The sequence below is a fragment of the Strix aluco genome, chromosome 26 (assembly GCF_031877795.1).
Source record: "Strix aluco isolate bStrAlu1 chromosome 26, bStrAlu1.hap1, whole genome shotgun sequence".
Lineage (NCBI taxonomy): Eukaryota > Metazoa > Chordata > Aves > Strigiformes > Strigidae > Strix > Strix aluco.
In genome coordinates, this window is record NC_133956.1 from 3,732,487 (window position 1) to 3,758,335 (window position 25,849).

Consider the following 25,849-nt stretch of genomic DNA (forward strand, 5'->3'; position numbering starts at 1 on the left):
GTCTGATATCTAATCAGTTACCTTTTGGCTAGAGCACCCTCGTTACACACAAAATCGACGCAGCCTCCATATCTTTGCGGTTTGCTACTGTTCACAGGCCAGTAATGCGTGGCAGCCCCAGCAGAGATCGGCTTCCCGGGGGGCTTTGCACGGCCCACGCATGCGCGAAGGCCTCACGGTTCAGACAGCTGAAAGCCACCAAAGAAGAGACGCAGACTGACCCATGCAGGAGGCCCCAGATGGTCCGGCAAGTCAGCATCTGCTCAAGGAGCAGCGGTCAGGATGCCCTGTGCCGTGCCCAAGCGACCAGCCTCCACCAGCCCTCGCTCACTCTGAACAATGAGGGGAGACACGTGTGAGGCAGGAGAAACCCCATCTCCTGGCAGGGTAGTGATTGGGGAACCAGGAAAGGAAACATTGAAATTTAAGTATTTTCTACAGCGTTTGCTCAGTGCACAAAGAATAAACTCTCATCTTACTCCAGCCCCCTCCCCAGCTCTGCCCACCCAATGGGGTTGGAGCCAAGCGGGGCTCAAGAAAGCACAGGAGGAGGGACGGGAGCAGCCCGCCCTGGTACCGCACCTTGGCCATCTCACTTTGCTTCTTTCTGTTCCTCTTTTCCTACCCATAAAATGGGGAGACTATTCACCTACCTCCCCTAGGCAGGGTAGCAACTAATGAGCATTTGTAAAGCACTCCCAGCTCCTTAGGTAGCAGCTGCTGGCACAGGGCAATAATTATTAAATTTATGCTAATTGTCCCGAGGCGAGAGGCGCATGAAATACACTTGATACATAACTTTCGCATTTTACTATATTAATCATCACCAAACGGCTTCACTCTCTCTGGGCCAGATTCCAGTCTCAGTTACACCCGCACAAAGCTGGAGGGACTCCAGAGAAGCCGGAGCTGCTTCAGTTTTACATCAGTGCCGGGTTCAGACCTTGGACTCTCCTTGCTCTTTACCTGCCGGAGCCAGACGGCCACGCAACACCCCCAGCTCTTTGCACCTGCCATGAAAGGACCTTCCCAAGGTGGCAAACACCTTATCCCGGCGTAATCGAGAGCAGAGCTCGGGGGCACTGGAGGTGTGCAGGCACGTCGGGGAGATAGGAGAGGAGCTGGGAAGAAACCCTTCTGCAGCTCTTCTGAGAGCTGGGCCTTATCAGATCCAGCCCTACGGTCCAACATCCATCAAGTCAAGCTCAGTTCTCAGTGGATTTTAAGAAGAAAAGCGACGCATTTAAAAGGCGAAAGACACAGCCACCTCTTGCTCGCACCCCCCTTCCCTTCCCCCCTCACATCTGCGTAGCGTGAGCTTGGTGTCAATTTATAGCGAAGTCACAGAAAGTCCCCAGACTTCCCCCTCTTTAAATCTGATGTCTGATATCTTCTGATCTCGCATTTGCTTGGCTCATCGAGCTCAGGCTGCACTTGCCAGGCTGTCTGCGGAGACGCCGGATAGCTCGGGCGGGAGGGGAGAGCATCGACTCCGGAGGGGATCTCACGCTCCCAGCTTAGCTCCCTGCCACGGCGGTGCTCCACGGGTGTCCCAACAGCAAACCGCCTCCAGCCACAGATTCTGAGGGGCTTTGACCCTCCCCTGGGAGCTCCACATCCAGGTGAGCCCCACCATCCCCCCCAAACTCTATACTCCCCAGGCTCCCGGGTGTGTTAAAGTCCAAACCGAATGAAAACGTGCTGACGCCAGAGAGCAAAACTTGGTAAGGACGAGCTCCCAGCTGAAAGCACAACCCAGTGGTATTTTGAAAATGTATTTTCCCTGCTGTGTGAAGTAAACCAAGGAAACCTCAAATCAACACCATAGATGATCTCTTCTAATCTCTGTGCGTTCCCAGACCTTGGGCATCTCCACGTTATTTGAGGGCCTTCAGAGACATGAGCAGCATCTGTCACACGGTATTTGTGCTTTCCCCAAGGGGAAAAGCGTGTGCAGTGAGGTGTCTTGTTTTGGTCCACATTTTATTATTTCAGTATACATTTGAGCACGGAAGAAGAAAAATAGGTTTATGTTTTTCCTTTAACCAGTTTTCTCAAGCAGAGATTAGCAGAGAAGCCAAAAGGACTTCAAAGACCAAGTTCCACAGAAATTTAATGGAAATTAAATTCTCTGCCTCTATCTCAGCTGAAACCCTATCCTGCGGTAGTATCTGGCATGTGACGGAGAAAATCCTGAAAAATAAATCAAGTGATCTCTATGCTGATAATGTTTTTAAAGATTATTCAGCCGTACGACTTAACCGAGGGCTTCATGTGGCTGCATCATGCTGCACTGTGGTTGCTCCCGTCCCCACACTGTCTGAACGCGGGCGCAGCCCGTGGGGTTTTTAAGCCTCAAGTAAATAGCAGTGTTGTACTTACACCCTCTAAAAGGGGCTGGTTTGTGGGGAGACCCAGCAATTACCAGCAAAAACCCCAAAAACCTAAAACTATCCTGATAAAAAGAAAGTAGAAAACTTGATGCAAATATGAGTCAAGGCAAACACCGGGGCTTATTTAGGAGTGAAAGCCCAGAGGGGAGCGGCGATGGGATCAAGACCCTCCCCAGCTCTCCTAGACCCTCTCTGGTTTGTATCCCACCCCATCTCCACGGGTGGGACCCGGCAGAGCTAAACCTTATGAAACCAGGAAGCGAATGAGTTAAAAACCACCAACTTGGACTGCCAACCCTCCTTGGTACAGGCTGTCTCCCCAGGACTTCCTGCCACTTGTCACTTAGAGCTAGGGACGTCAGACTTTGTCACGCAAGAGAGAATTGCTATTAATGGGTTTCTTTCATCAGAACAACCTGAGCTTTTTAATTTCTGCAGAGGTTGGCTTCATTAAAAGCCCTTCCCCATCTACCCACAGCTGTCACGGAGAGGAAACCAATGCCGTCAAGTGAACAATAGCTCATACCTTAGAGAAGAGGAAGGTGGTTTCTAGCTTAACCCAAGGACTGACTCAAAGCCTCCTGAAGCCAGTGGGTGGATTTTCAATCGACTTCAAACAGCTGCAGACCTCATCCTAAGAAATCTGTCTGAGAAGTCTTAATCACCCCGACCTGTGAATTTTGGGGCACGAAACCTGCTGTTGGGTTGGAGATTTCACACTGCATTTCCAGCTGTGCCAGCACTGGCTTGCAGGTCAATATTTATGGAAATGACAGTCCTTAGTACTATAAAATGATGGCAGCTACTGACCTTAGGCACTTTCTGTCAACAGCGCAAGGGTTTTAACGCTGGATCGGGTTTCTGAATCAGTTAACTCCAATATTGAACATGACATGATGTAAACACTGACAGATCACCTACGATCCTGATGTAATAACAAGATCTGTATCAGCATATCAAACAAACGATCCCATTGAACACTTCCCAGCTGGAAGAGCCGACATGAATTTGACACTTTAGGCCAGTAATAAGAAGCATACTGGAAGTTTTGGGTGTTTCCTTGGACTGCAGACAGCGAAACAGTGTGTGCCGCACTGGAGCTCAGGCCCTCAAAGCCATGACTTAAAGACATGCTTTCTGCATTAAAACATTTAAAGACCAAACAGACCCAGCTCTTCCTTCTAGGAGTGTGTAACCTGATGTGGCTTCCGAAGCTGGGACCTGGATGGGGTTTCCAGGCAGTGGGGGGATGTCCAGGGTGTTCACCAAAAGCGGTTTATTTCCCCAGGTTACTGAGATGCAGACTATAATGTTGAACAAAGGTAGAAAGGGGGTCCGGGAACTTCACGGCTTGAGTGATGCCAAAATCTCAGAGCTGGCAGATTTGATTTGAAAAAACACTCTCTGGGGTGCCTGGGGGTCTCTGATTTATCTGTGTTTAGGTGTAGATGGGGTTACAGTCAGGAGAGACAAGGAGCTGCACAGCCTGCTCTCTGACCTCACAGGTTCGGATTCGGGCGACACGTTTGTCCCCGTCCCCCGCTGTAGCCCCGTGCTACCAAAGGACGGGAGAGCAGATGGTGGGAAGTGGCTTGGCCCTCCCCAGGCGTCTTGCTGCGAAACGCTGGCGGCAAGCTGGAGCGAAGGAAACGCAGAGCGATTCAGCTGGGGGGGGGATGTTCATTAACACACACATTTGCAGATCATTTCCTTAGTTCCACTGAGGAGGAGACAAGAACCAGGAGATGGTAGCGTGGGCTGGGGCAGCAGCTCCAGCCGAGCCATCAGCGGCTGCAGAGGCCCCCACTCATCCACCTTCAAAGCAAGACTCCAAGCATCCCACCGGCAAGCTCCCCCCATCCTCCACCCGAGGCTCTGCTCAAATATTAACAGCCAAACTCCATGGCTTGGCCGAGCAGGAGCTCACCAGAGCAGCCCGTGCAGCCATGCACACACAACCCAGTGCCTTAGTCTCTACATGTCCGTGAGAATGGACCACAAGAAAGCAATCAGCAGTGGATAAAACTCCGGCTCAATGCGCAAAACACCTTTCAAATCCCTCTTGTAGCCCTCAAAATAGGTACTTCAGACAGCCACGCCAATCCTCTACAGAGGGTTGAATTTTTTCCCAGTCTGAGTCTCGGCTAGACTATCAAGTCCCAGCATGTGCTCCAGAAACAAGCCACATGTGAAACTCCTGTGTTATGGGAACAGCAGGCCTGTCCCTTACAGCAGATGTTGGGTGGTTTCATCTTTGCTCACCTATAACACAAGACATGAACATCCCTCAGGTTTTCCCTGGAAACCCACCTTCGGCTCAAGACTCGCCATGGGAAATTCCCAGCCAAGATGAATTTGGTGGAGCCCCACGGCCAGTGAAAGAGGGAGGGGAGGACAGTGTGGAGACAGGAACCGAGCTGCCCGCAGCGCCGGCAGCTGGAAGGGACTCAAACATGACATCTCTGTGGAAGATGATGGAGATGTCCACCGAGCTCCGGTGAACAGCAGCAGCCGGCAAGTGCCAACACTACTTCAGCCCACTTCTAAAAGTTGAAGCCCAGAAGTTCACAGGAGGGAGCAGGAGGAAAATGTTAGAAGAAACCGTCTCTTCTGCTGCCGAACAAAGTCAAGCACAGATAACTCATTATTCACATGTTTGAAGTTGGCCTGCTTACGCCATTTGGAAAGAGAATCAGTCACGGCGAGGCTTTGCTTTGGTTTCCTCTGGCTTTCGTGAGACACTACCGCTACTGTCTTTCTCCAGCTTGGAGAGAAAGGGGAGTGTGTCGCAATGCGCCTCGGCTCGCATGTCCTGGCAGAGGATTTACACCGACTTGAACAACGAAAGGAAAATAATATTTAAGGGGGTGGGGGAGAGAATTAAAAAAAAAAAAGGCTGCTAATTTATAAAGCTTTTTTAGCTGGTGGTGGTCTGAGATGAATTGGCTGCCTCTAAAAGGATGAAAATAAATATCCCTCTTTTTGAAGGAAATAGGCTGGCTCCCGGCCAGCTGGCAGGAAGCACAGAGATATGTTGCATTTACAGTAGGTTTTTTACTGTCTGAAGCTCCAGCAGTGGGAGAGATGTTCATTCGAGGCAGCCTGGTATTGATTAACTGGCTTTGCAAGCCCCTAATCTCCTCTCACTTACGGGTTAGTCCCTCGACTTTGTCTCTGCCTCTCTCCCTGCCCACCCTGTGACGGGAGGCCTTGCAAGTGGGGCAGCTTCTGATAAATCCTGTTGTGGCCTTTTATTACATGGGGAACCCCCAAAACTAAGCCCTCTGGAAGGAAAACAAAGCAGGGCATTAATTAAGATATTTAAACAGAAATCTAGGGTAGCATTTCCAAAAGCTCCTGGGATGTGAGAGCCGTGGCCTGCCTTCAAATCAAAAGGAACCTCACACCTAAATTTCCATTCAACTTCAGCACAAATCCCTGAGGGACATGGGCTCCCCATTCCCAGGGTTTCAGCAGAGAGACTTGAGTCTTTCTGGATTTGCAAAGATATTTAAAGCACTTTACAGCACAGGGAAAGGTGGGGGCATTCTCAGCAATAAACTGGGTAAAATTCATCAGGTTTAAGCATTTAGCCCACTTGTGCCTTGCTGAAAATCCCCGCAAGTGCTTTCCTGCATCTTTCCATCCTTAAAGACCTCTGAAAATCTGACTCTGAGACTGCAGAATGAATTAGGTGGTTTTTAGAAGTTTTGATTCGCAGATCTGAAAATTTCACCCCGTGTGTCACAAACTAGCAGATCTGTGCACATCTGCGGGAAATATAGCAGCTTTCATAGCAGGGTGCAAAAACCACCAGCCTTGCTGACTTCTCTGCAGTTGCTCCCATTTCCAGGAAGGCAAAATTCATTTATGGGCTGTGATCCAGTGCTCATGAAATTAGGCAAAGCCCCTGATTCAAAGATTTCAAAGCTGGGTGCTTGGGAGGAAGCAGACAGATCTCAAGCACATCCAGCTGGTATTGCCTCAGTCACGTCTGAGATCAGATTTTCGACTGTGTATATTAGCTGTCGCTGCGTAGATCAGTGGAGTGATGCCAATTTCCAGTGAGTTAATGCCTGCTATCTAACAACTTGAAATGGGACCTGCGTGGTACCAGTATAGCTGGTTTTTCCCAGTTAATAACCAGTTCCATTAGGGCAAGCACATCAAATTCCTTTGGGTGACACTGGTTAAGGTTACTCTGCCCAGGATGGGGAGGCCCATCTGCTGGGTTCAGACCTGTGTGAGGGATGTGCCGTGGCACAGCTCATGGAGATGAGATGTATCTGACGCTGCGGGGCCACGCGGCAGCCGGCTGGGTAGAGCAGCGCCTCGCCGGCTGGTCCTGTGCCCTCGGTAACACAGCGCAACCCGGATCAGACCCAAACTTTCCCAAGGTTTGAGGATGCCGAGCGCTGGGTTTCCCCTTTGCCCTGGGACAGAGCTGGAGCCCAGCCCTGACATTTGAATGTTAATATCCCCCGATCGCAGGACTGAGCTCCAAGCTCCATCTCCAGAGACTGGCTGGTATGTCGATAATTACAGCCCCTGCCAAGCTCTGCCAGCACGCAGAGCACAGCGCTTATAAGCAAGAGCCCCAGAGCAACGCTACCTGCACGGCACCCTTAATCCTCTCTGCAATGCTGCTCCTCCAAAGCCAAAACAGCAGAGCTGTGCAGGGGCTAACCGCAGGCAGGGGGACTGTGCCGGGCTCTGGGGCTGTGGGCAGCATGGGGCTGCCGAGCTGCTGCCTGCTCCTGCCCGCGGTTTCAGGATGCGCTTGGCTGGGAACCTCCGTGCGAGGAGGCACGGCAGCACGGGGCTCGGCTGCTCAGCGCCTTCCCACTGCCACCGTCCTCAGTGCAAGGGCTCGCAGGCTGTGACAGGCACTGAGGATGCTTTCTGCTTGCTGGGTCCCTCTTCTTCCTCCCTTCTCTTCCCCTCTCCCACTACAGTGCGTAGATTCACTGGAAAGAGTAAGATAAAATAATGCAAAATCATGTCTAAGCACCTTCCGCTGCAGGATATGATTTATTTCTGGCTGATTGCAGAACAGGTGACTGGTCTCCGGCAGCGGAAGAGAAGGGTCTTAGGAACTAAATTTCATCTCACTCTGAGTCAAGTCCTCTTCCTCCCTCTGCCACATCATTAAAGTGATTGGTTGTGCTGATAAGCCCTTTCGAGAGGCAGAAACGAGACGTGTCCTGCCCTGACATCTGATGTGATCTTGTGGTTTTGTTTGATAGTTCTGATCCTTTAGCTGTTGTCTTCCCTGAAATGAAACCTGCCTTTTAGAATTAACCTTTTTTTTTTTCTCTTTTCCAATCCATGACCCTTTGCACCGTCCTCCTGAGCTCGCAAATCCTGCCCGAGGGAAGCGGGGCCACATTGCGTTAATAACCCTGAAACATGCAGTCCCAGCTCCAGCAGGATAAATCCTCACTGACCACAGCCTCCGCATAGGTGCATGGCTCCCACATCACCTGCTGCCCACCACGTTGTTAGATCTGCTTTACAAAAAGGTAAACTGAGGCACGGGGCAAAACACTGCCCCTTTGCAAAGGAGCAAATCTCACCAGCATCCTTGCCACAATGCTCACAAATAATCCTTTCTAGTGCCGGCATGTTCTGTCACCTGCATCCCATCCCAGCGCCCGCATCCCTTTGCACAGGTCCCTTTGGGCTGCGCCGCTGGGCCCAGCAGGAATTTCTTTTGCTGTTTATTTGTGCAGCGCCCGGCACAACTCGCCCCCGCACCCGGCATCGAAACACTGCCGACATCCTTCTGGAAGAAGCCTTCAATGAAACTTAGTTCTCCAAACATCCTCCAGCCACCAGAGGATCCTTTTGCTCCAGTTTAATCTCTTCCAAATACACTATCAGTGCCCACTTCTCCGATTCTGATTTATTTTCAAAGCCAGAGCAGGAGCAGGTATGCCTTTTCCACCCCAGCTGAGAATCGTGCCCTGGGGTTTTCCCAAAGCTTTCAAAAGCAGGAGGTGTTGCAACGAATTTCGACAAAGATTTCTTTGTACAATGCAAGCAAAAATAATTTCCCTGTTCTGGCGCCCAATATGGCTTCGCTTAGAAAATATTGGTCATTTTTAAGTGAAATGATTCTGAAGTTATTATGCACCAGGTCATTATAAAATGAGAGGTAGAATTTACTGTACACGGCAAATAAAATAATTAGAGGAGTGAATTTACTGGAGCCCAGATAATTTTGGTTGGTCTATTAATACTTCTTTTGAGGCCGGGATTACAGCCTCGAGCTGTAGCACCAAAGGCCCAGGCGATACAAACCCATCGCTCTGAGCACGGTCGGGCAGCCTTTGTCCCCGCTCTGCTCTCCCTAGGGAACGCTCTGCAAGCCCCCAGCACCTGGGTGTCCCCGTGCCCTGCCGAGGGGCCAGCAGGTCCCACATAGGGCTGGGGGTCTTGCACAGCCCAACCCACAGAAACCCAGTGCTGGGCTGCTTTTCTCCCCAAGGGGTTTTTATCCATCCCCGCTCAGAGCTGAGCCCTGACTCCCCCACGCCATGTTTTGGCAGGATTGGGCCCTGAAGGGGTTAACTGGATAGCAGTGCCTATAAGAAATTAGAGGAGGAGGTAGTTTAACATAATTGCTTGTGATGCATGTATCAACAGCAGTCCGAACTGCCTCTGCAAGAAAATAATGCCCTGGACGGTCTCGGCAGATACCAAAGGGTGCAAATTTCCCCGCTGGGATCAAAACACATTAGCGATGGGAATACAAACACAGAAACCCTCCTTCGCAGCAAGTACTGATTTGCAAGGGCTCCTGCATGAACTCGGCAGCCCCGAGCCTCGCGCCGGCATCTCCTCATCCCTCCCCACCCGTGGGCCTCCTCCGTGCTCCGAGAGATGCAGGTTCAACATCATCCTTTGCCTCCTGCCCGGCCGCTTGCCACCATGACCCTGGTTAATGGGGTGTTAGAGAGGTTTTTAGGGGATCTGGCAGATGGAGGGTGAGAACGGGTGGTGTGTTGTGCCCCGCTCGAGCTGCCTGGTGAGGCGTGCAGTGATGGCACTGGTGCTGTGCCATCCTCCCAGCCCCTCGCCTCGGCTGGAGTTTGCTTTTCATTTGCCTCCATCCAAAGAGCAGACAGGACAGGGCCGGGTGGGATGGAGCTGAACGGTCTCCGTGCAGGAGGCATGGGGTGGCCGGGGCTCTTGGGCACCATCCATGCGAGTGCCCCATCCCAGGAACCAACAACCCCAACTGCAGCTGGAGGGATAACAGAGAAAACACCAGTAAAACTAAAATATTAAAATACCTTGCCTTCCCACTGAGGATTTTCCACACCTGCCTTGGTGTGGACACCCCCAAAAGCCAATGCCCCATCCAAAGTCCTTTTTCTCCTCCAGGTAGGGCCCTTCACCACGCTGGATCAGCGCAGGGAGAAGCAGAGACCCATGAGCTCTGCACAGGAGCCGTCTGGCAAGACTGGGGCACAGCTGGGATTATCCTGATGTCCCCAGACAGCATCACCCCCCCCCCGAGTCCAAGGGCCACTGCGGGGAAGCACCGTGGCAGGTCCCCCACCCGCAAGAGTGATGCCGAAGCTCCCGGGCAGTCGTACGGAGCCCACTGAGTTTCTTTAAACATCCATCTCAAATGGCTGCAGTGTGTCCAGAGCAGAGAGTTAATAGGGAAGGAAGTAAATGTCACTCAGGATTTCCTCCCCTTCCTCGCCAGGGAAAGGGACAGGTCTCAAGAAGTGGAAAATCAGCATATTTTAAACACCGCTTTTTAAATTAGAACAAATTATAGCAATTTTAAATTGACATATAACTGTCCAGGAAGTGGTGAGGTCATTTATTTATTTAAATGATCTTGTTGGTTTGATTGATTAAGTTCTTTTTTTTTTTTTTTTTTCCATATTTTCCTTTTTTCTTCACCATTTCCCTTTTTTTTCCCCCTAATTCCCTGACAAACTGGGAAATGTCTGTGTATTTATATCTAGCTAAGGACAAGCAGGGAAATAAAACAAAAGGCCCTAATAATACCCAAAACTCTCACCCCACGGGAGCACTTCAGCACTGAGCCTGCTTTTAATTAGAGAAACATCTCAAGTTCAAGTTTACGCATCCCCACAAGGAAGCCTTTTTGCCAAGATAAAGATCTGAAATCGTACAATACTGGCAAGACGCAGCCCCCGTCCTGGGTCTCCATTCGAGTTTCTGTGAAGCGCAAGACCCTGTATTAATTTCTCTCTTCTCCAAACACTTGCCAAAGCCGTATCAAATCTCCGAGGGTAAAAGGCGCAGCAAACACAGGGTGTCACTGCCCTGGGCACGCTGCAGACCACGGGGTCCCAAAATTACCCGCAGGAATATGGCAATAGGGGATCATTTTGCCGTTGTTCTTCCTTGGCTCCCATCCTGTAACCCCGTCTGACTGCCCCACTCCCTCTGCTTCATCCTCAGCTATTTCAGGCTGTCCCTCGCTGACCCGCACCCGTGTGTGCCATGCGGTAGATCCCGATTCCCCCCGTGTCCCAGGAACGGGAGAGCTACAGATTTTATTTCACCATCCAGATTCATGGAGCTGGCACCCAGGAGGGCCACAACACATCGCCCCAAGCCTCCCCGCGGTGCACCCGAGCCCCGCAGAGCCCTTCCAGGTCTCCATCTCCTATTAAAGTTGCTTCAAATCATAACAAAACCAGGAGACAACCTTTTTTTTTTTTTTTTTTTTTTTCCTGTGTGGAGGAAGCACGGTGTGGATCTACACAAATCCCCCTGCAGCACAGTTCTGCGTGACAAGTCGGCCACATTCCCCAGCGGGCTGAGGGGTTCCTGCCTCGGCCCCACTCCCCGAGAGCGGCTCTGCCTTTCCCAAAAGTGCCGGCAATTTCCCTTCCGTGAAGCACAGTGTCTGGCAGGGCTGGGATGTGAATTCATGGATCAGCCACTTCTCTCAAACGTAACAGGAATGTTTCTGCTTTGTCTTTCTCTCTTTTTTTCCCCCAAAAACCGGTGCAAATGAGGGAAGCCCTGAAGAGATGCTCTTTGTTACAAGCAACTACCAAGGAGTCAGAAATCTTGCCAGAAGCCACCAATGCTTTTAAAGACATTACAGCCCAAAAGTTATCAAGGAAATAACCAACTCCACAATATATTAAACACATCATTTTGTATTTTTGATGGCATTTAAGCCATTAAGGCATGAAAATATGATACTGCTGAAGGAATCAATTTTGCACAGGGCTGCTGTACCCCAGGAAAAACAAACAGGAGAACCACGGGGAAGCCCCCACCACCAAAACCCCCCAAATTCGAGCCCGGCCGCCAGCGAGCGCGGAGGGGCTGACTCAGCTCTTCGGCCTCACCCAGCTGCGGCATGGCCTTGGCTCCAGGCAAGCTGCCTTCGCCTTCAAATAAACACATCCCCGCCGTGCTGGGGGGCTGCGGGGGAGCGGCGCTGGTTTGGGGGTCGAGCCCAGGGCTGAGTAGAGATGGTAGTGGGGAGGGACCGTTCGCTGGGGGGACACACACAGACTGACTCCACGCAGGCAACCGTCCCAGTTAAAGCATTGAAGCTTCCCAACGCAGCCCCTGGCAAATGCAAAACGCGAGTGCTCGGCCTCACACGCCCCTGCCCAAAATCTGCAGGTCAAGTTGGGCAGGGTGGGAGGCTTGAATTAGGGCAGCACCATCTTAGAGTGGATGTCTGGTGATTTCTAGTTGTTAGCATCACACTGGGGGCTCTGCAGAGCTCACTCTGATTAACAGGGTGGAATATTGCACCTCTTTTCCCTTCCCCGAGTAAAACAGGATTTCAGTTTTGCTATTTCTGGCAGTAAATCTCAGATTTATGTACAGCCACGAGGGACAGGGGAAGTAGCAGGGGATCGCTTGTATTCCTAGCATGGTCCTGCGCATACATTTTCTCTCTAGTCTCAAACTGGAGCATCCACTAGGAATAAAAGAAAAAAAAAAAAACCAAAACACAGCAGACTCCTCTGAACTCCAGAAAAATGGATTCAGATGCACCTTAAATAAATAAAAAAAATTGTGAAAGGCTTTTTCACAGTGGTTTGCAGACACGCCAGGGCTCGGGGAGCCGGCGAGGCGCTGGGCGTGGGATGAGAACCAAGATGGAGGTGGTGAGATACGGGGGTGTGGGCAGCGGTGCCGAGGTGTGTCGGGGCTGGCGGGTCCAACGCAGGACAGGGTGGTTCAGGGCGCTGCTTTTATCAGCACGGCTTCGAGATGGATAGAGAAGCCACAGCAAGGCATGTGTCATCCCCAGTAAGTGCTGATACAACCCTTTCTCCTCCCCGGCTGCCACCTGGGCAGCGCAAGCACTGCTGGAAGAGGTGTCCTTACAGCAGGGCTGGGGGCACCCGAGGCCACAGGCACCCTCCTCCCTCAGCCACTCCAGCACCCCAATATTAACAGCAGCAAAGCCCTCTTCAGGCTGGATTTACAGATAGGATTTTCCCCTTTACAGTTAATCTTTCTCCCAGTTTTTCTGCTTTTTTATCCCATACTGGAAGCCAAGAGCCCCCAATCCACAGGGTGCTCAAGGGCAGCCAGCACCCAAGCCACAGCCTTGCACCCACTGACTGCCAGCACCCCAGGGACACAGATGCCACTAACACCTTGCACAGGCACAAAAAGGGGGGTTTCCACCCTCTGCAGATTCCAAACTCTTCATTTCCCAGCCGAGAGTGCGGGCTGGGCTGCGGCTTGGGCTGACGTCGTGCGCGGGGGGCAGGTGGGGAGGGAAACCCTCACTCAGCTGAGAATCTCAAAGAGATAAAAGCAAAAAGCAGCAATTCTTGGAAACGACTCAGAGCCGTGGGAGGTGAGAAGCCTTTCCACCCACCAGCTACATGCTGCGCAAGTGGGGAGCGGGTGCTCAGGGCGAGCCAGAGTGGTGGCCACCAGGCTGTCCCCTCTGGGGTGACACCACTCCTGGCATGGCCCCATCGATCCCTTCCCAGGGACGTGGAGGGGAAGGAGCCTTCTAAGGAGGGAAAAGTGGTCATGGAGGGGGTTTGTGGCTGTGCAGGATGAGGCCCTGCCAGAAAAACCCTGCAGGAACAACATGTTGGGAGAAGGGACATGAAATGCTCTTGCCTGGCTGGGGGTACCCCACCCCCAAGCCCCCTGGTCCAAGCCAGCAGATGCTGCAGGATGGGCACACACTCCTGGTGCTCACTGTGGTCACAGCACGCAGGGACACGACCAGAAGCACCAAATCTGAGACACGCACACTCAAAACAATCAGCGCAGGAGACACCAGCACCCATCACCAGCACCTCCGTGAGCGTTCCCACTGCTGAGTGGGTGACAAGGGCGGATGCGGGGACCTCACTGCCCCTTGCTCTTCAGGTGTGGAAACCCAAGATACAGCCCTTCCTCATCCTCACCCTCCATTTCACCATTCAGCCCAGGACAGGAGAAAATTAAACTGCAATGTAAGAGCAGGGAGGTCTGTGCCACTGAGTGAAGGCTGCAGCCCCCAGTGCCTTGCTCCAGCATCCCACTCCCTCCTCTACTCTTTGCTGGTAGCAGCGGGGGGGAGGAAGAAAAAAAGCTCCATTCACCCAAACTTATGCAGCATTAAACCTCAGAAAGCAACTGTACACTCAAAGAGGTCCAGGCCCTCACCATGCAAGTGAAGAGGGCTCAGCACACCCCGGCACAGCTGCCTTGCACCCCTTCCCATCTCCCTGGCACTGGTACACGGGGCTCTGTGCACGCTCCCAGCCAGAGGGAGGTTTTTTATCCCAGGTGAGCAGGGCTGGGTATAGATGTGCTTCCCCACAAGGGTTATGGTGGGTGATCAAGGCCTCTTGGTCTCCCTTTCCTCCTCCACACAGTGGCCAGGACAGCAGGGATGGGGTGGAAATCAGAAACAAGGGGTTAAGGATAAAGGAGGTTTAGAAAAAGGGGAGAGAAGTTAAGGAAGACTGAATGGCAGCAAGAAAAATGTCAAAGAGGGGGGGAAAAGCATTTAAAAGGAGAAAAAAAAAAACCAACTTTGCACAAGGGTTCCCAAGAGATGGGCAGAAAGGGGCTGGTGCTGCAAGGGGGACCTGGGAGAAGGGGAGCAAAAGTGACAGCAGAGAGAAGGTGAGAGCAGTGGGAAGGGAAGGAAAGGGAAGGGAAAGGGAAGGCAGCCAGCAGGTGGGTGTGATGGGGGAGGCCCTGGAGATGCTCCCATTTACCCAGGAACAGACTAAACATCCCTGTATAGCTTCCAGCTATTCATTTTTCCATGTTCTGCCTCTTGTGAATTATTTTGCAAGCAGCTGTGGATGCAAGAGGGCTTTGCACCAGGGCTGCAGCTCAGCCGAGTCGGGCTCTTGCTAAATAAAGAGTTGCAGAGAAGGGGGAAAAAAAAAGAAGGAAATTCCACAGGAAGTTCAAATATTTTATTACTTCCTGTTTGTACAAAGTATGTCAACACTTGGCACCCGCTGCGCCATTTGTTTAGAGTTAAGGTGTCAACTTGAAAAAATGTCCTTTTTCTCTCCAGATCTAACCCAGAAAGAGCCTGAGCACAAGTAAAAAAATATCTCAGAGTGAGCAGGGCACTTGGAGGGAGCTGCGTGAAGGCTTGCAGGGGATGCTCGGGGACCACGGCGGAGCAGCTGAGACAGTGGCTCAGCCAAAACCACCACCATTATCAGCCCCACGCACGCCCCGAGGCTGCTCCTCGCTTGGTTGGGGTCCTGCAGGTGAGTTTGGGGGTCTTCAACACCATGGCCCAGCTCTCCTAGTGCCCCCATCCAGGCTCTGGCTGTCACCCTCTTCCCTGGGATTTCTCACCCATCTCGACTCGATTTCAAACTCCTCAGAAGTTTTTCTGGGCGCAACTTTAGTTAAAAGACTTGCTCAAGGGCTGAGATGAAGCGATGGGACAGGGATGGAAGATGAATGGGATGCTCAGAGGTGGGGCGTGGAGCCTGGCCACGTTTCTGGCCCAAAAACTCCACGAGAACATTTGCTGGAGGAATTTTGCCGCATCTGAGAAGACGATGCCCAGGGCTTTCCCAGGATACCAAGACAAATGGCCAATTCTTTCCACATTAAGGGTGCTTTTCTGCCCGCTCACACCAGCCCCACATCCAGCCTCCAGCCCCGTCTAGCACTGATCCTGCACAACAGGAGCCAACACACACTGTGTCCCACTCATTTGCAACATCACAGTCAAGAAGGGGAAAAAAACATATATTTTTACGCACACACCCACATATACACACACATATATGTATTCCAATATATATGTTAAAAAGTGGATATATTATATACACACACATATAAAAATTGCAATTCCTGCTGACAGCTCTCGCCTCCCAAGGCCAAGCAGGGGAGGGCAGTGCGAGCCATCGTGTTTGGCCAAAGGTGGTTATTACCGGGGCTGTACCGGCTCCGACAGCCGGCCGGCGAGCCCGGCGGGTGCCGGCGCACCGAGGGGTGCTATGCCGGAGAGCCACCCAGTGGCAGGTTAACCAGGAAAACCACGCTGGGTTTCCACGAGTGAGCCCGGATCATTTTGCAGCCGGTATTTCCACACCAAGGGTTTCTACAGAGGACTGCAGGGAAGGAAGGGCAAAGGGCATTATTTAATTTTTTTTTTTTTAATTTCATGTTCATTAGAAAATGCAAACCAAACTGTGGCAAAAAAGGTTTTTTTAATTTTTTTTTCTTCCCGTGCAAGGCACTGGATTGTCATCAATCATGAATTTAAGCCCCAGGGTCAAACTGGGAGTCAAAATACAACCTTTACTGCCAACAAATCTATGACCGTCTGAAAAAATCCCCAAAAAGCACAACTTGGGTCTAAACTCCTTCAACTGGCGATTTATGGGCTGCGGGGGTGCAGGGATGGGTCAGAGATCAACCTTTGGGGTCCACACAAGACAAGGGTATAAGCAACAAATAAACACCACACAGACCTCCTTAAGGAACCTGCACCTCCAGCATGAACATTTTCAGGTCCACAAACCAGAAAAAACACACAACCAAAACCCAGAAAACTGCTGACCTTGCAGCCCAGGACAGCATCCCAGGGAAGGCATCCCTCGGGCACACCGAGCCAGAGCCAGGGCACGCTGCTCCATCCTCTGGTTTTGCCTAATTACGCCAAACGAAGGCACGGCCCCAATCCAAACAGCGCAGGGCGAGCGTGCCCGCGGCTCAGCCCCACAGCTCCCTGCCTGGCTACAAAGCCTTCGCCTCTGTATCAGAAAATTTAAATTAAAAGATCGGGAGTGATCGGCCGAGATGTTGAAATTCAGGAGGAGCGGGTATGATTCAGCAGGGGTTTGGCGAGCGCTGGCTATCGGTGAAGTCAGAGCAAACCAAACGCTAAGAGTAGTAACTATCTCACCTTGTATTATTATTTATGTATTCCTGATTATTATTATTATTAGAAAGGCGATCTGATGCAGCAGATAAGGGGCTGAGCCAGGAGTCAGGAGACCTGGTTTCTATTCCTGACCTGGAAGAGTTGTGAAATTCCCTGCCCAACCCCTACCTGCTTTCCCCTCCCGGCCCCAGGCCGAGCCCGTTCCCCGTGGCTGCAGCACCCACCACATCCCACGTTTGTGCACTGCCGCAGCCCCACAACAGGGACCTGCCTTGTCTTTCTGGCTTAAAAGAAAAACCAACAGCGTTGCATTGCCTGGATGCTGGCTTTGCAAATCCAGCCCGGCAGCTCGACAGGCTCCTGTAAAGCCTCTCGCGCTCCAAAATAAAAATCAAGGGGGAAGAAAAATCCAACAAACCCTCATGCAAATAAAACCCCCTCACCGAGGTAACAGCCTCCACCTGGCCTGACATCAAGGGGCACCGATGGCCCAACGACAGCATCAACAAAAAATATTTTCTAAAGCATATTTAGAAGGATCAAACTGTTTCCCTTCAATTTGGGCACTGACAGCTTTACATGCGAAGGGAACAAACTCTGCTTTATAGTCCCCGGGGTGGTGCTGAGCAAGCAGGAAGGTGAAGCTGGAGCAAAAAGCCGGAGACTGAGGCCCCGGGGACGAGATCCCACCGCACAGGGAGTCCCACAGAGCAAATAATACTCATGGCAGAAGGAAACAACTCCTGTCGACGGCACCGGAGCGTTTCCCCGCGCTCCTCCGATCACGGGAGGTGCCAAGGTGAACTCAAACCAGCCTGACGCCAAAAACCAACCCAGCGAGGCGGGTTTGCAGCCGCCTTTGCAAAGAGCCACCCTCAACCAAGAGGCACCGTCCTGCATCCAGGAGAGCCTACTCAATCAAAACAAAGACGATTCTGCGGTTGAATCGTCTCTTTGGTTTTCTCAAGCAACGCAGCCCCCAGCCGTGGGTGCTGCCAGCCGGAGCCTTTGACAACCCGAAAGCGAAACCACCACTAACCAAAAGGGGAAGGTGCTCGCCGAGCCCTCCTGGGCCTGTGCGGACAGACAGGCAAATACAACCATGGTGAGGAGGAAACCTGCAAACATTTTTAGTTTAATAATCAGCAAATCAGCCTCCAAAGCCGGGCACAGCATCTGTGGCTTTGTAACCACCCCCAGAAATGCCCTGCTGGATTTGATCCCTTGTAGTTTCGCTGTCGAAGCCCAAAGCATTTTCCCTACATCCCAAACACCCCAAGGACCGGAGCTATAAAACCATCCCTCCACGGTGGGATAGGGAGCGCGGTGAGAGCCAGCAGCAGGCAGGGACACACGCCACGCTCCGCTGTGTGGATAAAATAAAAGCAGCCAAACCGTTCCCGCTGCAGCGTGCGCTCTCAGGGCTCGCTCGGCCACGCAAGCACCATCTCGTTGGCTCTGAGAGCTGCAAATGGTGCCGGTCCTGGCCATGGAGGGCTCAGCCCCCTTTCACCCCCCTCCCCGTGCTGCTCAGTGACTGCCAGATAAAATCCATCACTTACTTCGTGGCTCCCGGGGTCCGTCTACAGTCACTTTAATGGCTCGGTGATAGGTAGCGACTTGGGTGGGGTTGGTGAACACGGTGATCGTCAGGGTAAAGCTTTTTCCTAAGGAGGGTGGGGGAAAAAAAACAAAACCACAAGAGAAATGAGGATATTCACATGGGTTCAGCTCTTGTGGGAGCAAAAGACTCCTGCTGGAGCAAGCTCAGACACAAATATCCACATCCACCGAACTCCAACACACACATCATTTAATTTTATGAGACATTATTGCCGAGACACAAAGCTCGGCCGGCTCCCACTGGGGTTCAGCTGGCTGCAGCAGAGCGAGGCTTGGACCCAGTTCAGAGCGGGAGCCAGGACCTTCCTGGATGGAAAAGTCACTTGTCCCCCCCCTCCCCTGCCCTGTCCCCATATTGAACCCTCCACCCACAGCAGCTTCCTGGTGCCTTCCCGCTCAGATGCTTCCCCTTTTCCCATGGGAATTCAGCCCTGAAACACGGCGCTGGATGCGGGATCCCCTCCGTGAGGGAGCGATTTGGGTCCTGGCACCCCTGGGATGCTCCTGCGGGAGCAAGCTGGGGAGATGGCATCAGCCCACAGGCGATGGGTGCTGGTGCCTGCGGGGGAATCCTGGTGGCTTTGGCCCCACAGATGCGCCCGTGCAGAGACGTTTGGAGGGGAGCTGCGATGGGCTCTCGGCCATAGGGCACCCACAACCCACGGACAGGGGCCAGGGCTAAGAATTGGAAATTACAAAATGGGAACTGAATCCAGTCAGCTTTGGCCACCAGAAGCGGCCACCAGCCAGCCAGCTGCGGCAACTGTCCCCCTCTCCCAGGCCTGACCAGAGAGCAGGAACCCGCTGCTGGGAAAGAGTTCAGATACTATCATGGGGGCTTTCAGGGATGATCTCGAAGCACCGAGCTTGTCACATTTTTTTTTTTTTTTAAAAAGGGGGCAAAGCAGTGAAAAGCTCTTGGAGCCCAATTTTGCAAGAACACACCAGCAACACCTTGCCCCGGCAGAGCAGGTTTCCAACCGCACTCCGAAAACACTTTTGGCATCACAAAGCGTGTTATCACACCTGCACCCACATGCCAGCCCTCTCTCCTCTCCCAACACCCACCCTGACCCCAAACCCATTCACCTCCTGCAGCCTGGGCAGCCCCATCCCAGACCCTCTCCCTGCCCCACCTCAGCTGCCATCACACCCTCCATGTCCAGCTGATGGGGAGGCTGCGGGGGAGCAGAGGCCCTTCCTGCAGAGACCGGTGCTGTGCCGGGAAGGGGCTCCGCTCCCCCCCCCCCAGCCTCCCCACATTCAGGAATCTCTTGGGTAAAGGAGGGAGGTTGTACATTCACGGGAGCAAACTGCTCTAACCAACCCTCCAGGAGCAATCACTGTGGGATTTCACAGGTATCGAGTATTTCAGAGGTATAAACCCCAGCAGGAATCAGGCTGGAAATGCCCGTGCAAAAGTCCTTTGCTCCTCCAGCCTCTATTTCACAAATAAATGCAGTAAGAAACCACCTCCTTCCTCTTTTCCCCTAAAGGGATTAGGGGTTTGCAGATCCCGACCATCATCTATCTACAGGGTTGGACCTGAGAATATCCATAGCAAAACAAAACAGTATTTATACAGCTAGAAGGAAAAAAAACAAAACAAAACAAAGCAAAACAGAAAAATGAAATTCTCTCCTCTGGAGAACATCCTGCAATTATCGCAGGTGGGAGAATTTCTCCACGGAAGCATCAAGGGGGAAAATGCTGGCTTTAAAGCAGACAGCAAGCATCAATCTGTGCCTTCCCTCTGCTTTCAAAACACTGCACAAGCCTTCAGCTCACTTTTTGCATAAAAAGGAATTTTCTTTTACCCTCCCAAATACAATTTTAATCCTTGGTGAAGCGGTGGCGCTGACAACCTGCACAGATGAGCTGCGCTGCCGCAGCCTGCGGAGCGTAAAGGCTCCCGGACGCCTGCACGGCCACAGAAAAACCAACCAACACCCAGCATTTATTGCCAAAAGGTTTGCAGAACTGGAGTGAAGGGATGAGGATTATTAGGAGCAATTATTTAGGAAATTCCGCAGGAGGAGAGGCAAGGGGAGGGAGCCCCTTGGTTTGCAGGCGAGGGAGCAAGCGGTGCGCAGGCAAGTCCAGCTTGTGAGACACAACCCTCCCGCACGCCCGCAGAGCCGAGCCTAGCTGAGCCCGGCTCCCCTACTTACTACTACACCTAATATACTTTTTAAATTATTTTAAATTTTTTATTGTCCATGTGAAATAACTTCCCTGCATTTTAGTTCCCCCCCTCCTCGCTGCAGATACAAATACCTCTCCAGGGAGGACGGCCGCGGCGCGGAGCCGACCAGGCCATTTTTGCATCTCTTAACAGCTCTCAAAAATCCTCCCATGAATCGAAAATGACAATTATTACTCAGCATCATTTTTTTACTCATTTCCCGCCTTCTCGGGAAGCTGGGCTGAGGTTACTCATTCCCACCGCGCCCCGGCCCCAGCCACGGTTTGCCAGCTGCGTGGGGCTGGATCCCAGCTCTTGGGTGGGTTTGGGAGCACCCACGGCTCCGTGGGGATATTCCGGCTGGGAGAGCAGGCGGGGGGGGCATCGCAGCACCCCGCTGGCCTTGGCTTTCATTTTATACGGTGCAATCTGAGTAGAAAAGGGGTATTTTTTTTTTTTTTTTTTTTTTTTAAGAGCAAAGCATAGAGGGAAACCGGTCCTTCTCCTCTCCCTTTGTCTTGTACATGGAGATGGTAATGGGGGGGGGGGGGGGGGGGGGAAGGTGGCGGGTAAGGACCTGCTCTTCCCAGCTCACAGTGCTGGGGAACGATCCCAAACACGTTAATACTAAAAATACCCAATTCTGAACCATTTCAAGTCCTGTTTTCAAACCGGGAGCCTCGCTGCGTCTGATTTTACAGGGCTCCTGCAGCTCGGGCACACGCGCGGGCTGTGCGTGTTTACAGATGCTCACGGCCACGCATCGGATTTACACAAATATTTACACACACGCAGAGCTCTGCCCCAACAAAATATTTTGCAGCGAATCCAAATTTCTGCCAGAGTAAACGAAACCAGCACCGGGCTTCCAGAGATTCAGCCAAACAAGGGAAAGCAAGTGTGACACCCTGAATAAAAATTCAATAGAAACGATTTTTCACACTAAATAGGTCCGAAAGAGCCCCTGGCCGGGAAGGCACGGCCGTGTGCTTCGTGCTGCGAGAAAACCCCGCTGTGCCGCCTTCACGCCAGCCCCGGGGAGCCCCGGCGGGGTTATTTCTCTGCCAATATTACAAAGCCTCATCCCACAACAATATATTTAAAAAAAAATAAATCAGCACTTGAGTTACACTCCTTGCTCCGAAGCCTGTTAGAGGCAGCAGAGGTGTTTCCACTGCTGTAATGAGTATTTGCCAGGACTCTGCCCGAGGAAGGAAACTATCCACGCAAGTGCTTTCTGAGACTGTAAACTACTGTTAATTCAGAGCTTGGGACTGCAGAGGAAGAAAGTTAATAATGAATTCAAGAGTCAAGCTGAGATTGGGTTGCATTCAGTTTGGAAATTTATGAAGGAGAATAAAAAAAAAAAAAAAAAACAACACAGAAAGAAAAGAGCCTAACAGAATAATTGATTACAGAAATGAAAGCGTAATTCATAAAAGAAAAACATTTTCCATCCATCAACCTGCAACCAGTTAAGTGGAGAGTTTTAAAGAAACTGCAACATGGAGAAGGAGCCAACAGGAAAAAGGAAATGTATGAAAGAATGTAAACTATTCAAGTTTCATAAAGAGGAACAAGTAAACAGTTATTACATGCAAATAATTCCTAACATCACTGCTTTTAATTAATGCAGAGAAGTCAAAATATATCTGACATCGTGTGTGTATATTCGAAGCCTTTGAGAAAATGCCGCCATACGGCCATTAAGATATAATATTCTTATTTTTGTTTAAACGAACAATCAAGTGCTTCGATCTGCAGTGTTGATTGGTGATGAAATGCTGAAATTCTATTTGTACTATTTGAAATTCAGGTCCAGCACGGCAGCGAGGGATCAGGCGGGAGGGAAGGGCAGGCAGGGCTCTGCCCCCCCCGGCACCCGCTGCCGTTCAGCATTTGCAGGGGATTTTTTTCCCTCTCCTCGGATGGCACAGCCCGATTTCCTTGACGGTTTGCTTTGAAAAAGCCAGCGGCATGAGCCGTTTAAAGCTAAATGATAGAGCCAACCTCTACGGCCAGAAGGTAAAATTTCTCTCACGCTTTTCCCTGCACCAAGCGTGGAGAAAATGAGCCAACCTGCCTCAAAAAAGCACCCACAGCTCTGCCCCGCGTCCTCATCCCCCCCACTGAAACGAGCCTTCCACACCCCTACCCGCTGCACTCCCTTCACGCCGAGCACTGCGTTATTATTTTACTTAAAACACTTGATTTTCACCCTTTCAAAACGAGCTGCCGGGTGGGTCATTGCCCCCGAGCAGAGTCACCTGCGGAGGGGACGCGCCGCTGCCTCCTCTCACCATTTGATGGGGGAAATTCGGGCGGATTTGGGCCGGGGCTGCTGCCAGCCCATGCACCTGAGAGGAGCTGCCTTTCCTCGCCGCGGAGGTTTTACAACGAGATGTATTTAATTCCTGCCCCGGGAGGAGCCGGGCAGAGCCGCTTTTGCTGCGGGGGGCAGTCGGGGCTGCTCCCGCATCCCCCCCGCATCGGGGCTGGGGGGTTCCTCCCTGCGCGACAAGCTCAGCCCGCAGCAACGAAACCACCGGCCCGCGAGAAATACGCCGTTAAAATAAAATAAAAATTAAAATAATAATAAAAAACCTAAACGTCCCTTTCTTTTTTTTTTTTTTTTTTTCCTTTCTTTCTTCTAAAAAGCCGAATAAAAAGGACAACCATTTCCTGGCCGGTACCTACCCCTGCCGCTTCTCCCAACAAATCTGAGGTCGTTAAATCTTGCTACTTGGTTTTTCATCACGGCGGAGGCGTTGCGGAGCTCTGCCGAGTAGTTTTCGTCGTTCCCTGCCATCACCGTGACCACCGTCCCGTCGGGGACATCTCCGAGGGCTACGACCTAGGGCAGGACGAGAGCATTTTAGGCTAAAATTAACTGCGGTGGGAGCTAACCTGCCCTACGTTTCCCCTCCCGCCCCAAAACCCTCCAAAACCAAAGCAAAACCAAAAGCAACCCGAACCCCCGAGAAAGGCTGGAAAACCGGAGGGGGAAGGGGTAAATGAGGTAAAAAAAGGGGTTAAAAGGAGCGAAGGGCTTGAGGGGGGTGTGTGGGGGGGGGGTGTCAGCCCGCCCTCGGCCCCGTCGCGGGGAATTGCGCTTTTATTTTGTTTGATTCACGGGTTAAAAAAGCGCCGCCGAGCGCGGGGCGGCCGCGATGGGGGCCCCGGAGCTCCGCGCCCGGCCCAGGGGAAGCGCGGGGGGAGTCGGCGGCGCTGCGCCGCCGCGGAGGGGAGCGCGGAGCCTGCGCCCGTCTGGCGGAGAAGGGACACCATCCCCGGGGAGCAGAGCCCCGAGCTCCCGGCGCCGGGACGGCCGGGGGAGCCCCGTTTGTAAACACAGCCCGCCCCCCCCCCCCCCCCCCCCCCCCAGCTCCCCGGGACCCCGCCGCCGTCCTGCCCGGCTGCCCCCGCCTCTCCTCCCGCTGAGTTTTGGCTTTTCTCGCCTCAGCCCCGTTCCCCCAAGCCCCGGGGGCGCAGCGGGGATGCCCGGCCCGGGGGTGCCCCGACGGGTCGTCCCGTCCCGCGGGGAACCCGGGCAGCGCAGCCCGGTGCTTCAGCTCTTCGCTTTCTTTTTTCTTTTTTCTTTTTTTTTTTTTTTTTTTAAGATTAGATCTCCCTTCCCTGCCTCCCTCTCCCAGGAAAGTAATTAACCTCCACTCTCATTAAACTTCAAAGTTGCCTGAGAGCTCCTAACTGTACGGAATATCTAAGATGCTGTGACCGCGGGGCAATGCGGAGACTTGATTAAAAATAATAAACCGGGCTCGCTTGAAGGTGATGTCAGGAGCGAGTTAAAGTGAAAGGGGCGGAGGGAAGGAGGCGAGTGGGTCGCGGCGGAGGGCAAGCCCAGGGGTCCCTCCGAGCCACCGGGGCTACCTGCGCGGCCGCAGCCCTTCCCGGAGCCCGGGACTTACCTTGAAGGCGACGGGCAGCGTCTTGTTGCACCTCCAGTGGGACGGCAGCACCGAGCACAAGAAGTTGGGGCTGTCGGTGCGCACCAGCTCGCCGGCGTGGTCGGCCAGTACATCCACGACGGAGCGGACCTCGGGTCGAGCCCGGGCTCCCGGTGCGGGGGCCCCCAGCGCCCCGCTGTTCTCGCCCATCTTACCGCAGGGGAAGGCCGTGGAGGGGGGTGTGAAGCGCCTGCTGGTGCTCGGGTCTACGGGAATACGCATCACAACGGCGGGCGTCAGGGAGCCGCCGCGGCCCGGGGGTACGAGGAGGGACCCGGCGGGGCTCGGCGGCGGCGGGGCGCGGCGGGGGCAGCGGCGGCCGGGCCCCGCGCTGCCTCGCTCCGTCCCGGCGAATCGCCGTCCTTGGAGAAAGCGGTCCGGGGTGTCCGCTCCCGCCCGGTTCCCGGGCTCGTCCCCGGTGGTTTCGCTGCTGTCCCGTCCGCCCCGCCCGGGGAAAGGCGGCGCGGAGCCCCGGTAGAGCCACGTCGCGGCCGGGCGCCCTCGACTGCAGGCGGGTCCCCTCCGCCGGGCGGCCCCGAAACCAGCTCCCAAGTGTCAGCCGCGCCGCCCGGTACCGTATTTACTGCCGGCCCCGGGGGGGGGCGGGCCGCGCCCTGACGGACGGGGCGGCGCGCCAATGGCACGGCCGTGGGGGTCCTTCTCCCCGCCCACCCCCCGGCTCCTGCGGGGCGAAGGGGCGTGGTCACCGCCGAAAGGGGCGTGGTCTTCGCTAAAACAGGCGTGGCCGCGGTTAGCCCCGCCCCCAGGGCTGGCCCGGCGGGGCGGGCGCACGTCGGGGCCCCGGTGGCTTCTCGCCGCCGCCGGAGGGTTTTGGGGCACGATGGGGCCGGTTTGGGGTCGAAGCCGCCGCCGTGCTGAGCGGCTGGGAATAGAGCACGTCCTCCGCCGCCCCCCCGCGTCCCGCTGCCGCCGCCCGCGCCCCCCGCGGTGGCTCGGCCATGGCGGGACGGGACAGGACGGGGGGGACCCGCGGCCGCGGGGAAGCCGCTGGGGACCACCGGCACACGCGTCCCCGATGGGAGGGCGGCTCGCCCCACGCCGTGCGCTGAAAACCCCAACCTCCGCTTTCTGCCTCCCCCCCCCCAAAAAAATTAAAAACCGCCTCGATCTCCGGCGGTCCCGGGGCGCCCGCAGCGCCCGGCGCTCCCGGCAGCTCCCCCGGGGCTGCGGCTGCGGGCAGGGCCGGTGGCTCCGGCCGGAATCGTTGGTGAGAAAATTCGTGGCGAAGCCACCGGTTCTGCGGGAAAAGAACGAAGGCGGCGGTTCGCTCCGCTCCGCGGCTGCCCACCCGCGGAAACGCCGAACC

General features: G+C 53.5%; 1 protein-coding gene across 1 annotated transcript in view; it reads right to left on the reverse strand.

Annotated features, from left to right (window-relative positions):
• RUNX3 (RUNX family transcription factor 3) overlaps positions 1–25,086 on the reverse strand; it is a 41,189-nt gene extending 16,103 nt beyond the window's left edge. The window contains exons 1-3 of the mRNA XM_074807427.1: positions 24,484–25,086; positions 23,252–23,408; positions 18,309–18,413 (exon numbers count right to left, since the gene is read on the reverse strand). Coding sequence (XP_074663528.1) covers positions 18,309–18,413; positions 23,252–23,408; positions 24,484–24,744 — 523 coding nt within the window. The 5' untranslated portion in view covers positions 24,745–25,086. The remainder of the gene's footprint in view (positions 1–18,308; positions 18,414–23,251; positions 23,409–24,483) is intronic.
• Between the last annotated feature and the right edge of the window lie 763 nt (positions 25,087–25,849).